Genomic DNA, 16,679 nt, shown 5'->3' with positions numbered 1-16,679 from the left:
TTTCAAAGAAAATACATAGGTCACTGCACTGTAAAAATACAACGGAGGAACTTATCAGTTATATATAATGAAAATATCTAATCAAATAGTAAAATATATAATGAAAATATCTAATCAAATAGTAAATTAGAGAATAATATACTTCCTATGTAGTCCTACAACCCTCCTGCCGAGATTAAGCAAAAATAGGATTATTATTGAAGTTTATATAGCATAATTAAGTGTTTACATAATTATGAAAACAATGAAATTAATAGTCTTTAATAATTTTTGGTTAATTAATTTTATTGAAGTAATAGAAAAACCGAGAAATGGTTTAAATTATTTTTGGTGTAATTATGCGAAATTTTATGATTTTTACTAATTTTACTTCATTGAGAAAATCCGTCTTGGATGATTGACATCTACATAAAAAATTGATGTTTAGATTACCCCATTTTAATTGTGCAACGTGAAATGCGTGATGCCAATTTATTCCATATTTATCATAGTTAAAATGGTCATTTGCACAAATCTAATGAATTTGATCGGATATTTTTTATAATGAGGGGTGTGCAATTTGCCGAAGCAGATAACGCCATCAAAGCTATCCGGTTAAAGTATAATAGGCTTTTTTTTACTTTTTTTTATATTTTTTTTTCAGTTCTTATAGACTGGCAATTAATACTTTTTTTTCGGTTCTTATAGACCGAAATATAATAATTTTTTTTTTCGTTGTTTTCAAACCGAAGAAAAATTGGTTTTTTATTTTTCAATTTTTTTTTTTTAATTGGTTTCAATTTTTTTTTAAAAAAAATATTTTATTTTTCTGTTTTTTTAAAGTTGATTTTTTTTTTATTATTATTCATTTTTTTTTATTTACTTCTTGAGTCTTTTTTTATTCTGTATTTATTTATTTATAATGAATACTAATCTAAATATTGATTGTTATATTGATTTAAACTATATTAATTCTGTTGCAACGCAACAAAGTTACAGTGGCTGAAATTATTTTTATTTGGTTTCATTCAATTGTATTGTTTATTGAAAATTTCCTTTTTCTTTTATGCCGATCAATAGCGTAACAAGTTATTTTATTTTTATCATCAGGTTACTATAAATAGAATTTTTGTACAAAACTTTTAAATGTTACACATGCTGTATATTAAATCTATTCGAATTCCGTAATTTTAAAAAAAAATTTTTACATTTCACTTTATTATATGGTTAACGTTATCTTTGAATTTACTAATAAAGTTTTTAAGTTAACCAGTTAAAAAAAAATATTATCTTTGAATTTACTAAGTAAATTGTAATCTACATATATACAATCCAAATTAATTTAGCATTGGAATTATCAAAAATGGATCCTAAAGAAAATAAAAGAAATTTATGGAAGGATGTTGATATTGATAAATATCAGGTAAAACAATTCGTTTTATCATTAATAATATAACATTATTTATTTTTAATTTGAATAATAATGTTTTTTTTTTAATCATTTATTTTAAAAGGGACATGTTACAATTTCTACCATTGGTTCAACTACTGAATCAGCAGAAGAGATAGATGATAAAATAGTTTATATGGAAGATTTAGAAAAAAGAAAACAAGTATATGGAATATGTGGAGAATGTAATGAACCTGGCACAGGAAAAGAATGGTGTCAACCTTGTAATGCTAAAAGATTTAAGGATAACTTTAAAAATTGGACTAGTGGAAATAAAGATATTGATGAATTTATACAACAATCACAAATTAATGCTGTGCACCATAGAAATTATCTTGAATGGATACCTTTTGAAAATTTTAAATATATTACCTATATTACCAGAGGTGGATTTGGTAAAATCTACTCAGCTGAATGGCCTGAAGGATATACTTATTCTTGGGATATTGAAAATCAAACATGGAGTAGGTATGGCAAAAAAGTTGCATTAAAAAGTTTGTATGATTCATCTTGTATAGGTACAGAATTTTTAAATGAGGTAATTAAATAAGAAATGTAACTTATTTACTTAATATTATTTTTATTAATTCTCTTTCAATGTTTTATTAGATTAAAACTCATCTTCAGATTTATCTTCTTGATGTTATTCAATGTTATGGAATAACTCAAGATCCAAATACCAAAGATTATATGATGGTTTTAGAATATTGTGAAGATGGAAATTTGAGAAATTATTATATGAATCATGAATCAGATTATTATTCAAAAATTGATAATTTAAGTCAAATTGCAAGAGGACTTCTAGATATTCATAATACTGGAAAAATTCATAAAGATTTTCATTCAGGCAATATATTATATAAAGTTGATCCATTTATAAGTGATTTAGGAATGTGCCAACCAGCAAATAATGAAAAGCAATCAGTCAAACAAGAAGGAATTTATGGAGTATTACCTTATATGGCACCAGAAGTTTTACGTGGATATCAATATACAAAAGCATCTGATATTTATTCATTTGGAATAATGATGAATGAATATATATCTGAAGAAACTCCTTATAATAATATTTCTCATAATCATGCTTTAGCTATTAAAATATGTAAAGGACTTAGACCAAATATTTTTAAATATACACCAAAATTACTTGCAGATTTGATTACAAATTGTTGGGATGCTAAAGCAGAAAATAGACCAACTGCTAAAGAATTGTATCAAACATTAAATAAATGGTATAAATGTAAGAATGAAGATAGTGATACTGAATCTCAAGTAAATGAAGATAGTGATACTGGATCTCAAATATATGAATATAATGATAAGATTAAATTAAACAGAACAAGTGAAAAAAGATCTAATAACATTCAAACACATCCACAAGCAATCTATACTAGTAGACTTTTAAATTTCAAAAATCTTCCAGAACCAGTAAATTCAGGTAATTTAATTTAACTTTACTTTGGTTGCCAAAAAAATGTTTACATTACTAATAACTTTATTTTTGAACAGACATTACTAAAACAACATTACGTAAGTAATTTTTTCTATTGGCAATCAATATAATTAATAAATCTTTATATTGTTTTAATATCATGTTAATTAATTTATAGACTCAGAATGTTTTGATTGTCAATTAGATGAATTAGGTAAGATATTTATTCTTTAGTTCTTTATTTTGGTAATACTTATTAATTTGGCTTATTTTGTAGATCTTGATGAAATTAATCAAGATGAAGAAAATAATACTGAATGATTTTTTTTTACGAGAATCAAAGAATTTAGGTTAATTAAAATTATATTATTAAATTATTTTTTTTATACTGGTTATTATTTATGGGTTTTTGTATGTAATATTTTGGTTTAATAAAAATAAATTATAAATTGGTTAGCTATTGATTGTTCGTTTATGGCAAATTAATTTTATCTTTAAACTACCCAGAATATTAATTGACAGATTTAATATGCAGTATGTAATCATGTAATGCCAAATTAAATTATCACTTATTGAATAAATTTATTATTTTTTTTTACTTGATTATTTTTAAACGAAAAGATTTTGAAATTTTTTACAAAAATAGTTTAAAAGATTTTAATTGTTGAAAAATAAAAATGAAGAATCAAATGATAAAGTTGAATCAAAATGAACAAGTACAAAGTGATAATTTGACTATTGACTATTTATGAACTGGATATACTGATAAAAGTTAAAGAAATATATAATTTCGGATTTGCCAACATTCAGTTTCTGCTGAAAATAACAATTTATTACAGTTTATGAAATTTACATTAAAATCTGTCTTAATAAAGATATCATTGTAAAATTACTTTAGTTACGCATTGTAAAATTTACTTGAAAAAACTTGTAATTTCTAAATATTTGAATGAAATGAATTTGAGTCTAATCAAACTAGTATAGTAATATTTTAGGATTACATATTTTTTAATGATAAATAAATTTATTTTGACTGGAAATTTTACAAAAACATAAAAGATCTTTACTGGGGGTGATCCAGAATTATCAATTTTTACCGGCACTATATTTTTTTAATGCTGGTCGATCATCATAATTTCAGTCACCGGTGATCATCACCCCTAATGATAGTTAGAAAATTTCTTTTTAAAAGTTGAATTATTATTATTAACCTAAATATTGATTATTGCATTAATCCTGTTGCAACGCAACAAGGTTACAGTGGCTGAAATTATTTTTATTTGGTTTCATTCAATTGTATTGTTTATTGAAAATTTCCTTTTTCTTTTATGCCGATCAATAGCGTAACAAGGTATTTTATTTTTATTATCAGGTTACTATAAATAGAATTTTTGTATCAAACTTTTAAATGTTACACATGCTGTATAAATTTATTCGAATTCCGTAATTTTAAAAAAATTTTTTTACATTTCACTTTATTATATGAATAACGTTATCTTTGAATTTACTAATAAAGTTTTTAAGTTAACCAGTTAAAAAAAAAATATTATCTTTGAATTTACTAAGTAAATTGTAAATCTACATATATACAATCCAAATTAATTTAGCATTGGAATTATTAAAAATGGATCCTAAAGAAAATAAAAGAAGTTTATGGAAGTCTTTCGATTATGATGAATATCAGGTAAAACAATTTGTTTTATCATTAATAATATAACATTATTTATTTTTAATTTGAATAATAATGTTTTTTTTAATCATTTATTTTAAAAGAGACATGTTACAATTTCTACTATTGGTTCAACTACTGAATCAGCAGAAGAGATAGATGATAAAATAGTTTATATGGAAGATTTAGAAAAAAGAAAACAAGTATATGGAATATGTGGAGAATGTAATGAACCTGGCACAGGAGAAAAATGGTGTCAACCTTGTAATGCTAAAAGATTTAAGGATAACTTTAAAAATTGGACTAGTGGAAATAAAGATATTGATGAATTTATACAACAATCACAAATTAATGCTGTGCACAATAGAAATTATCTTGAATGGATACCTTTTGAAAATTTTAAATATATTACCTATATTACCAGAGGTGGATTTGGTAAAATCTACTCAGCTGAATGGCCTGAAGGATATACTTATTCTTGGGATATTGAAAATCAAACATGGAGTAGGTATGGCAAAAAAGTTGCATTAAAAAGTTTGTATGATTCATCTTGTATAGGTACAGAATTTTTAAATGAGGTAATTAAAATAAGAAATGTAACTTATTTACTTAATATTATTTTTATTAATTCCTTTCAATGTTTTATTAGATTAAAACTCATCTTCAGATTTATCTTCTTGATATTATTCAATGTTATGGAATAACTCAAGATCCAAATACCAAAGATTATATGATGGTATTAGAATATTGTGAAGATGGAAATTTGAGAAATTATTATATGAATCATGAATCAGATTATTATTCAAAAATTGATAATTTAAGTCAAATTGCAAGAGGACTTCTAGATATTCATAATGCTGGAAAAATTCATAAAGATTTTCATTCAGGCAATATATTATATAAAACTTATCCATATATAAGTGATTTAGGAATGTGCCAACCAGCAAATAATGAAAAGCAATCAGTCAAACAAGAAGGAATTTATGGAGTATTACCTTATATGGCACCAGAAGTTTTACGTGGATATCAATATACAAAAGCATCTGATATTTATTCATTTGGAATAATGATGAATGAATATATATCTGAAGAAACTCCTTATAATAATATTCCCCATAATCATGCTTTAGCTATTAAAATATGTAAAGGACTTAGACCTAATATTTTTAAATATACACCAAAATTACTTGCAGATTTGATTACTAAATGTTGGGATGCTAAAGCAGAAAATAGACCAACTGCTAAAGAATTGTATCAAACATTAATAAATAAATATAATGATAGGTATGAAGATAGTGATACTGAATCTCAAGTAAATGAATATAATGATAAGATTAAATTAAACAGAACAAGTGAAAAAAGATCCAATAACATTCAAACACATCCACAAGCAATCTATACTAGTAGACTTTTAAATTTCAAAAATCTTCCAGAACCAGTAAATTCAGGTAATTTAATTTAACTTTACTTTGGTAACCAATAAATGTTTACATTACTAATAACTTTATTTTTTAATAGACATTACTAAAACAACATTACGTAAGTAATTTTTTCTATTGGCAATTAATATAATTAATAAATCTTTATATTGTTTTAATATTATGTTAATTAATTTATAGACTCAGAATGTTTTGATTGTCAATTAGATGAATTAGGTAAGATATTTATTCTTTAGTTCTTTATTTTGGTAATACTTATTAATTTGGCTTATTTTGTAGATCTTGATGAAATTAATCTAGATGAAGAAAATAATATTGAATGATTTTTTTCATGAGAATCAGTTTAATTAAAATTATATTATTGAACTATTTCTTTTATATTAGTTATTATTTATGGTTTTGTATGTAGCATTTTGGTTTAATAAAAATAAATCATGAATTGGTTAGCTATTGATTGTTCGTTTATGGCAAATTAATTTTGTCCTTAAACTACCCAGAATATTAATTGTCAGATTCAACATGCAAAATGTAATGTAATGTCAAATTAAATTATCACTTATTGAATAAATTTATTATTACTTTTTTTACTTGATTATTTTTAGAAAAATAATTTTGAAATTTTTACCAAAAATGTTTTAAAAGATTTTAATTGTTGAAACATAAAAATGAAGGATAAAATGATAAAGTTAAATCGATAATACTAAAATGAACAAGTACAAAGTGATAATTTGACTATTGACCATTTATGAACTGGATATACTGATAAATATGTCATTTCGGATTTGCCAATATTTCTGCTGAAAATGACAATTTATTACAGTTTATGAAATTTAAATTTTAAAAATCTATCTTAATAAAGATATCATTTTGGAATTATTTTAGTTATACATTGTAAAATTTACTTGAAAAAACTTGTAATTTCTAAATGAATTTGAATGAAATGTTTTTCTATGGATTTGAGTCTAATCAAACTAGTGTTTTAGGATTACATATATTTTAATGATAAATAAATTTATTTGACTGGAAAATTTAAAAAAATATTTTATTTTTTAGTATTTTTAAAGTTGATTTATTATTATTATTAACATAAATATTGATTGTTATATTGATTTAAACTATATTAATTCTGTTACACGCAACAAAGTTACAGTGGCTGAAATTATTTTTATTTGGTTTCATTCAATTTTGATCGTTTATTGAAATTTCCTTTTTTCTTTTATGCCGATCAATAGCATAACAAGTTGTTTTTATCATCAAGTTACTATAAATAGAATTTTTATATCAAATTTTTAAATGTTACACATGCAGTATAAGGGTTACTATTTGTTGAATAAATTTATCCAAATTCTGTAATTTTTTTAAAAAAAAATTACATTTCACTATGGTTAACGTTAGCTTTGAATTTACTAATAAAGTTTTAAGTTAACCAGTTAAAAAAAAATCATTATCTTTGAATTTACTAAGTAAATTGTAATCTACATATATACAATCCAAATTAATTTAGCATTGGAATTATCAACAATGGATCATAAAGAAAATAAAAGAAGTTTATGGAAGTCTGTTGTTTTTTATAAATATCAGGTAAAACAATCGGTTTATCATATAATAATATTATTTTTAATTTAATAATAATGTTTTCTTTTAATCATTTATTTTAAAAGAAACATGTTACAGTTTCCACTATTGGTTCAACTACTGAATCAGCAGAAGAGATAGATGATAAAGTAGTTTATGTGGAAGATTTAGAAAAAAGAAAACAAGTATATGGAATATGTGGAGATTGTAATGAACCTGGCACAGGAGAATATTGGTGTCAACCTTGTAATACTAAAAGATTTAAGGATAACTTTAAAAATTGGACTAGTGGAAATAAAGATATTGATGAATTTATACAACAATCACAACTTAATGCTGTATACTATAAAAAATATCTAGAATGGATACCTTTTGAAAATTTTAAAGATGTTACTTATATTACCAGAGGTGGATTTGGTAAAATTTATTCGGCTGAATGGCCTGAAGGATATATTTATCATTGGGATATTGAAAATCAAAAATGGTATAGGATTAGTGATACAAAAGTTGCATTAAAAAGTTTGGATAATTCATCTTGTATAAGTACAGAATTTCTAAATGAGGTAATTAAAAATAAGTAATGTAACTTATTTACTTAATATTATTTTTATTAATTCCTTTCAATGTTTTATTAGATTAAAATTCATCTTCAGATTTATCTTCTTGATGTTATTCAATGTTACGGAATAACTCAAGATCCAAATACCAAAGATTATATGATGGTATTAGAATATTGTAAAGATGGAAATTTGAGAAATTATTATATGAATCATGAATCAGATTATTATTCAAAAATTGATAAATTAAGTCAAATTGCAAGAGGACTTCTAGATATTCATAATGCTGGAAGAATTCATAAAGATATTCATTCAGGCAATATATTATATTACAATGATAATTTTCCATATATAAGTGATTTAGGAATGTGCCAACCAGCAAATAATGAAAATCAATCAGTTAAACAAGAAGGAATTTATGGAGTATTACCTTATATGGCACCAGAAGTATTACGTGGATATCAATATACAAAAGCATCTGATATTTATTCATTTGGAATAATGATGAATGAATATATATCTGAAGAAACTCCTTATAATAATATTCCTCATAATCATGCTTTAGCTATTAAAATATGTAAAGGACTTAGACCAAATATTTTTGAATATACACCAAAATTACTTGCAGATTTGATTACAAATTGTTGGGATGCTAAAGCAGAAAATAGACCAACTGCTAAAGAATTGTATCAGACATTAATAAATAAATATAATGATAGGTATGAAGATAGTGATACTGAATCTCAAGTAAATGGATATAATGATAAGATTAAATTAAACAGAACAAGTGAAAAAAGGTCTAATAACATTCAAACACATCCACAAGCAATCTATACTAGTAGACTTTTAAATTTCAAAAATCTTCCAGAACCAGTAAATTCAGGTAATTTAACTTTACTTTGGTAACCAAAAAAAAATTTTACATTGCATTACTGATTACTTTATTTTTTAATTGACATTACTAAAACAACATTACGTAAGTAATTATTTCTATTGGCAATCAATATAATTAATAAATCTTTATATCGTTTTAATATTATGTTAATTAATTCATAGATTCAGAATGTTTTGATTGTCAATTAGACGAATTAGGTAAGATATTTATTCTTTAGTTCTTTATTTTGTTAATACTTATTAATTTGCTTATTTTGTAGATCTTCTTGAAATTAATCAAGATGAAGAAAATAATACTGAATGATTTTTTTTTCATGAGAATCAAAAGAATTTAGTTTAATTAAAATTGTGTTATTAAGTTATTTCTTTTATACTAGTTATTATTTATGGGTTTTGTATGTAATATTTTAATATTTTGGTTTAATAAAAATAAATTATAAATTGGTTAGCCATTAATTGTTCGTTTATAGCAAATTAAATTTATCTTTAAACTACCCAGAATATTAACTGTCAGATTTAATATACAGCAGTATGTAACGTAATGTCAAATTAAATTATCGCTTATTGAATTGTTTTTTTTACTTGATTATTTTTAAACGAAAAATGATTTTCCTACGTCAACTATCAATGTCTAATTGAAATTCTAATGCAACTACATCTTAAATTCCACAATCTTATTATTTACTATTATACGGATTCATCCCGTGCTAATAATTTGACTTTATCTTTACAATAGTTAAAAGACAATCAGTTAAAACACATTTACTAAAGAAATAATTGAAAATATTTGGAATCTCACACAATAGTACATTAATTGTATGGGAAAAACAACAGCAGGTATAATCAAATGTCTAAAGAAATTAGAAGGAAGAAGAAGATGAACAAAAACTATTACCTAGATAACAAGCAAATTCTACTGAAGATACCTTCATCGACCATCTAGAGAAGTCTATGGATATTGTTTTTAATCCAGATTGATGGATAAAAGGAACCTCTTCATATATTTTACATAGTGGCAGTTGGGCCTTCCATAGCCATATAGTATTACTTAACCATCCTCTCACTTTTACTGGCTAACATAGGCCACTTAGTCTTTTGTAAAGGATGCTACAAAATCCAGAACTTGGTTAGAAAGATGGTTTCACTGTGAGGCTTAAAGAAATATACTGTATAGACTGTAGGTTTAATAATATCTTTTATATTGTTTTAGTGTAGATTTTTCTTTTTCCCTATTGTATCTTTTTTTTATGTTTTCCAGTTTTGTAAATTAAGTAGCTTGTACTGAAATTAAGTGCTACTCTGCCATAAAATAAAAATTTGCAAAAAAAAATTTTAAATGAAACAAATTTAACATATGTTAGATATCTATTTATGACTTATTAATTTATACATAAATTGCCAGTAGTTTACAACCATATATATAGAATTCATTAGAATTTTCTGATTAACCATGAATTGAATATTAGGACTATTTATTTTATGGGTGCACGCCTGCACGGTACACAATAACACTTTTTTAAAATTCACAACTTTATATTTCATGATATGAAAAATACAAAATATAATTTTTAACGCATAATATAAAATGAGTAATTTATTAAAGAAAGATAAAGAGTTTCATTTACAAATTTAAAAACAACTAAATAATAAAAATTTCCTTCCTAGTACTTCCTATGGTATTATTAGTATTTCGTGCTCAAATATAAATTTCTACTAATAAATTGATTCAATAATTGTATTCCTACCTTATGATGATAGATTTAAACTCTCTTTTCGATCCATTCAAAATCATCATAAGAAGCCTTATTATCATATCTTTTAATTATTCCTTCTGCTTTATATTTTTCTATTAAATCATCATAATCATCATTTAATGCAAATTGTAATAACATAGGATGTCTTCCTTTCCAATCATCAAAAAATAATTTTAAAGAATCTGATTTAAAATTATGATTATAACAAAATTTAAATTTAAATTTAAATAAATTAGTTGGTGATGATTTAGCCAAAATCTTTAATAAACCATCATAAATATTACTTTGATCATTATAACTTTCTAAAATTAAGAATAATCCATTTAAATATTGACAATTAATTAATAATTTTTCAAATTCTAATTTATTTGATATTTTAATTAATAATTTAAGATAACTTAAATTTGGACAATTTTTATATATAGCCTGAATAAGCATTGCATTATTAATTCCACTATAAATTGTATCATCAATTTTTATTTCAATAAGATGACCACTTGTATTTTCAATTAGACTTATTAAAACTTTAACTGGAATTCCTATAGCTCTTAATACTTGTAAGAAAGGTAAAGATAAATTCTCCAAACAATTCCATGGCATATAATGAAAACCATCATGTAATTCTAATCTTTTTAAATTTACAAAAGACGAAAGAATATTTGTTATAGGTTGTTTAGTTAACTTAAAACTTTGTATATTATTTGAATATTTAATTAATGAATTTTCAAGAACTTCAAAAAATGATTCATTAGCTCTTGAATAATAATAATTTAGACGAATATCAAATAATTTTTTTTGATTTTCAATTAATTTAACAATCCCATACTTATTATTAGACCATCCAATAAAAAGTTCCAATTTTTTAATTGATTTACATATTTCTGATAATCCAGTTAAAATCTTGTCATCTATTGTAGTATGACAACGAAGTAATTGAAGTTCTGACAGACAAACTTTGGCTCCAGGGATAAGATGTATTTGATAATCAAATTGATGAGGTATATAAAGATGTGTAAAAACTCTATTTTCATTAATAAAAAGTTTTAATATTTCATTTCTAATAATTGAAATTTCATATATTTTATCCGGAATAACATCAATTATTCTTTTAATTTCATTTAAATTTAAATGTTTACAAAAACTAATATAATCGAATAAAGGTTTTTGATATGAACCTTTTAAATAATTATAATGTCCACTTAAAATTAACATTAAATTATTTCTTGATTCTTCTGATAAATGTGAAATAATCACATTTAATAATAATTTTTCATTTCCTTTCTTTAAATATTTCCAAGGATTTTTCCATAATATTGGAATAATAATTTCACTCCAAGTTCTATTAACTAAAAGACATTTATAAAATGATTTTTTATCATCTTGTAATTCTTTTAATATTAGGTAAAGAATATCTCTGTTTAATTTGAACATTTTTTTTCTTCGAAAAAAAAAAAATGACATGAGACTATTGAGACAATACGAACGTACGTATACATTTAACATTGTTAATGTAGCACAAATATTTGTGATCATGTGCTAGTTGTGTTACGGTAACCGAGCCAACCGGGTGTATTCTAACTATCTTAAATAATGTTGATATATATATATATTTAATACTACAAGCTTAAATTAAATTTCATATTTAGGCAGGCCCAAATCCTTAGCTATTAAATAAAATTCAGAAAAGTTAATCGAAAATTTTTGTTATTAACAAACTTAATTCCGTATACAAAAATGATAACAATCAATAATAAGCGTTGACCTTTAGATTTGACATAGTAATTTCGCTTGTTATACTTTTAAAAGATTCAGCTTTCTTATTATCTCAACTTCTCTAATTTGTTTATCGGTACGGTACGCTCTGATAAATTAATAAGAATAAATGATTTTCCGTAAAATTATCCGTATTATGGTTCTAACGAATTATAGTTTATTTATTCCGATTCAGGATTGTGATACAAACTAATAACGTCATAATTTTGGTTTAACTTTCAATTTTTAGTCTTTTTGTAAGACATAAACAATTTGTTGTATTGCAAACAATAAATGATTAATTTTTAAAGCACACAAACACAAGTTTCAAAAAAAGGCAAATTCCTAGGACGGTCGTTAATGTTGAGCAGAATTAAATTAAAAAAACAGGGAAAAAAAAGATTTGTTAAATAAGTCAAACTTGAAACTTTGACGCTTTAAGGAACGGACAAAAATATACATAAAATATAAAATATTAAAATATGCTGCTTTTAAAGTTATATTTATTAAATTTTTTTTTTACAAAATTTTTTGTTATAAAGTAACGAGATATTTGTATGAAACAATCATTGAAACACCCGTGTAAATAAAGAAAAGACGTTCTAAAAATAAAAAACGGAGTATTTCGCATCATTCGCATCATTCGCATCATAACGGAAATTAGTTTTAGCAACTAAACAAATAAGATTCCGTTTGTTATACGAACAATGTATGATGTGCACGTGTTACTATATTTTGTACGTTAACTTTAAAAATTGTTTCTTTTGCGAAAAGTCGTATATATAATGATGCAAACAAATGTATTAATTAATAATTGACGATCCAAGAAATTTGAATATCCTTTTTTGTTCTGAGGTACGAATTTAATATTTTTTTTACAAATCTCAATTTTTAAAATTTAATTTTTTTTTATCGTTATACTTAGGAGTAGCATCATGACGTTACAGTTATTAATCATCTTTATCATAGTATGATTTATTTTAGTATAGGCATATTTTTGGAATGTTTACACTCGGAATTTATGAAAAAGGAAATTACTTACTTTAATAATCTGTGATCAGCTGACTTCTTGAACGCTTTATTGTGTTGGCCTAAATTAAAAATGACTTTGTCAATCGCTGCTGTGCAACTGTAATACGTTTAAATACGTTTTAAAAGGCCCGCCTTTTTTTTTAAAAAAAAAAAAAATCTTTTTTACTCTGTTTAAATATAAAATTTATTAATCCAATATGGAAGAATTTATGCTCAATGATGATGTATTTGAGCAAATACTGGATTTTAACCATAAGGACCTAACTGAAGAACAAAATTTGTTAATTGACAAGCTGGTATTAAATGAAGAATTAAAATTACGTTATAAATATAATGGTTTATGCAAAGAATGTAAGCAACCTAAGGCCTCCCATAATTGGTGTCATTGTAAATTTCAACAAAATTTTAAAAATTGGACAAGCGGAAATCATGAAGTTGACAAGTTTATTCAAAAAATACAACTTAAAACTATAAGTAATAGGAACGTTTTAGAATGGATTGAATATGATAGACTTGAAAATGTTGAATACTTGGTAAAAGGAGGATTTGGTACTATTTATGAAGCAATTTGGAAAGATGGATGGATAGACCGTTGGGATTTTGAAAATAATAAATGGATAAGAAGTAAATATTTGGGTAGAGATTATGAGGATTTTCCAGTTATTTTAAAATGTTTACATAATTCTCAAGATATTACATCCGATTTTTTAAGAGAAGTAAGTTACTTATTTGTATATAATTTCAAAGATATTGCCCTATTATAGATGTTAAACTATAAACATTATTATTATGGATTCTCTTTTAGATTGAAACCATAATATTTTTTTTTTAGAATATACAAATCATATAGCACAATGTTTTGGCATTACTAAAGATCCAGAATCTAATAATTTTATGATGGTAATGGAATATGCAAAAGATGGTAGCTTAGACAACATTTAAATAATAGTTTTAATTCAACAAGATGGGATGAAAAGTTGAGTATTTTACGAAATATTGCACAAGGACTCGCTCATATTCATAAATATGGGATAATTCATCGTGATTTTCACTGTGGTAATATATTAAAAAAGAGCCACTATATTGCAATTATTGATTTAGGATTATGTCGACCAGCAAATGTAAAACCATCCCAAAATGAATGTAAAGAAATATATGGAGTATTACCCTATGTAGCACCAGAGGTTTTAAGAGGAAAAGGATATACTCAAGAAAGTGATATCTATGGATTTGGAATTATTGCATATGAAATCTGTACAGGGCTTCCTCCTTATCATGATATTGCTATGATGAATTCTTAGCTATTAGTGTTTGCCAAGGACTTAGGCCAAAATCAAATTACAAAATACCTCAATTAATTTTAAACATAATTAAACAATGTTGGGATGCAGATCCTTTAAAACGACCTAAAGCAAATGGACTATTTAATTTATTACGTGGATACCAGGGCGATTATGAAATCAAAAAGCAAATTGAAGAAGCAGATAAAATTAATGAGAAGTTAACTTCATCTTCATTGTTATATACTGGTCCTACTCTTTCATATACTACAAATCCTCAAGCAGTTTACACAAGTAGGCTTTTAGATTTTAAAAATCTTCCAGAACCAAAAAATACTATTGATAACAAGGGTGATGATAATTCATTTGGAGAATATTCAGGTAATTAATTTCCTAATTTACTTTACAAAAGAATTCTTTAAATATTTTATTGATATATATAATTTTTTTTTTATATTATAGAATCAATAGAAACAATAGATTTTACTAAACTAAACCTAGGTACTTATTTACATTAAATTTTTACGTAATTTATTTTGTTAATATTTTTAATAATTTATTTTTTCACTTAATAATATTATTTAATAATTTATTTTTCACTTATAGATAAAAGCAATTAAATAAAAGAAATGAAAGAAATGAAAGGAATCTTGGGTATAAATTTCTTTATTATTTACTATTTATTTTCTTTAACATTACTACGGTATGATATTTTATTGGAATATATTTTTTATGGTTAAATAAAGTTTTATAAAATTATTTGAAAAACAAATAGAATAATAAATTGTAACAAAGTAAAAAAATTACATTATATTTTATGATAATCTTATTATAAAGTTACCCAGGTCAAAAATCTATTATGGCATGACCCAGATTTTTAGTTCGGGTACCTAATTTGAGCTTGACCCAATTTGGAACTCTAATTAGATATTTGGTTGAACATGGTGATTAGTAATTAATTAGGCAAAAACACTAAGAGAACGATAAACCATTGTGGAGAACAATATGTTAAAAATTTGAAGCAAATATATAAAATTTGTTGAACATGTTTGAGTTGAAACTAGTAGCAATTGTAATTATAATTCCTGCTTATAGTAAAATTGATTTATATGTTGATAATATGAGTGTTGTGAAATGTTGGAAACACTTTTGATAGGTAACTATATTTTGCTGTATGCAATGGGACTTCGTCTCTATAGTTAATTTTATTTGTATTGTATCAACAAATAAACTAAATAAATATGTAAATAGCAGTTTTTTTTTAATTTTGATGAAATAAATAAATTTTCATGTCTATACTAGTTTCTATTAACAATTAATTATAAAATTTAATATGATTTAATTTAAAAATAATAGGTTTTATTACGTTTTATTAAAAATTTCCGATCATCGGATAATTTTATAGGCAATTCGTATTATTGTATAGCTCATTAAATTATCCAGCCAATTGATTTAAACTTTTTTTTTATTGTACATACTTTTATCTTTAATATAAATAGCTATCTATATAAGAAATACATATGAAACCAAAATAATTTTATGAAAATTAAAACAATTAGAATTTTAACTTTTATCTAAAAGAAATCCAAATGCTTTTACTAAGAAGAATTAAAAGAAAGAGACTTAAAAAATAAAAATCGAAAGTGTGAAAACAACGTAATTATTATAAATTTTTTTTCTACATTATCTATTTAGCTAAAAAAATTCCGTATAAATAACTTGGATAGTGTAACAACTAACAAAGAAACGCGTAATGTGTCTGTGCCCATATTTTTACATCGAGGATCAAATGTGCTATTCCTTAAATTTGATTAAGCGCAATATTAATTGCGTTTATACAGTACTATACATTACTCATCGTAGAAA

The 16,679-nt window shown here is 23.8% G+C and overlaps 5 protein-coding genes across 5 annotated transcripts; 4 read left to right on the top strand and 1 right to left on the bottom strand.

Moving 5' to 3' along the window:
- Positions 1-1,342: 1,342 nt before the first annotated feature.
- On the top strand, positions 1,343-3,182 carry OCT59_002200 (uncharacterized protein; the record flags this gene model as incomplete). The annotated part of the gene is made up of 7 exons (XM_066144335.1): positions 1,343-1,402; positions 1,494-1,653; positions 1,948-1,967; positions 2,039-2,867; positions 2,939-2,959; positions 3,040-3,075; positions 3,139-3,182. The coding sequence occupies 7 exons, from the start codon at positions 1,343-1,345 to the stop codon at positions 3,180-3,182; spliced, it is 1,170 nt and encodes a 389-aa protein (XP_065995506.1).
- A 1,303-nt stretch (positions 3,183-4,485) lies between these two features.
- Positions 4,486-5,184, top strand: OCT59_002199 (uncharacterized protein; the record flags this gene model as incomplete). Its single annotated transcript, XM_066144334.1, has 3 exons — positions 4,486-4,545; positions 4,635-4,794; positions 5,180-5,184. 3 exons carry the CDS (start codon positions 4,486-4,488, stop codon positions 5,182-5,184), a joined length of 225 nt encoding a protein of 74 aa, XP_065995505.1.
- A 412-nt stretch (positions 5,185-5,596) lies between these two features.
- OCT59_002198 (uncharacterized protein) lies at positions 5,597-6,292 on the top strand (the record flags this gene model as incomplete). The annotated part of the gene is made up of 4 exons (XM_025323765.2): positions 5,597-5,978; positions 6,049-6,069; positions 6,150-6,185; positions 6,249-6,292. The coding sequence occupies 4 exons, from the start codon at positions 5,597-5,599 to the stop codon at positions 6,290-6,292; spliced, it is 483 nt and encodes a 160-aa protein (XP_025189892.2).
- Positions 6,293-10,607: 4,315 nt separating this feature from the next.
- OCT59_002197 (uncharacterized protein) lies at positions 10,608-12,216 on the bottom strand. The gene has a single exon (XM_025331289.2). The coding sequence runs from the start codon at positions 12,208-12,210 to the stop codon at positions 10,756-10,758; it is 1,455 nt and encodes a 484-aa protein (XP_025189894.2). The 5' UTR covers positions 12,211-12,216; the 3' UTR covers positions 10,608-10,755.
- A 1,514-nt stretch (positions 12,217-13,730) lies between these two features.
- Positions 13,731-15,202, top strand: OCT59_002196 (uncharacterized protein; the record flags this gene model as incomplete). The annotated part of the gene is made up of 2 exons (XM_066144333.1): positions 13,731-13,884; positions 14,835-15,202. 2 exons carry the CDS (start codon positions 13,731-13,733, stop codon positions 15,200-15,202), a joined length of 522 nt encoding a protein of 173 aa, XP_065995504.1.
- Positions 15,203-16,679: the final 1,477 nt, after the last annotated feature.

The sequence above is a fragment of the Rhizophagus irregularis genome, chromosome 10, assembly GCF_026210795.1.
Source record: "Rhizophagus irregularis chromosome 10, complete sequence".
NCBI classification, from domain to species: domain Eukaryota; kingdom Fungi; phylum Glomeromycota; class Glomeromycetes; order Glomerales; family Glomeraceae; genus Rhizophagus; species Rhizophagus irregularis.
This window is presented reverse-complemented; position numbering and strand designations above follow the sequence as displayed.

Bases quoted from the DNA above. Each gene is read 5' to 3' on its own strand.
- OCT59_002197 (XM_025331289.2), bottom strand. From the start codon at position 12,210: ATGTCATTTTTTTTTTTTCGAAGAAAAAAAATGTTCAAATTAAACAGA.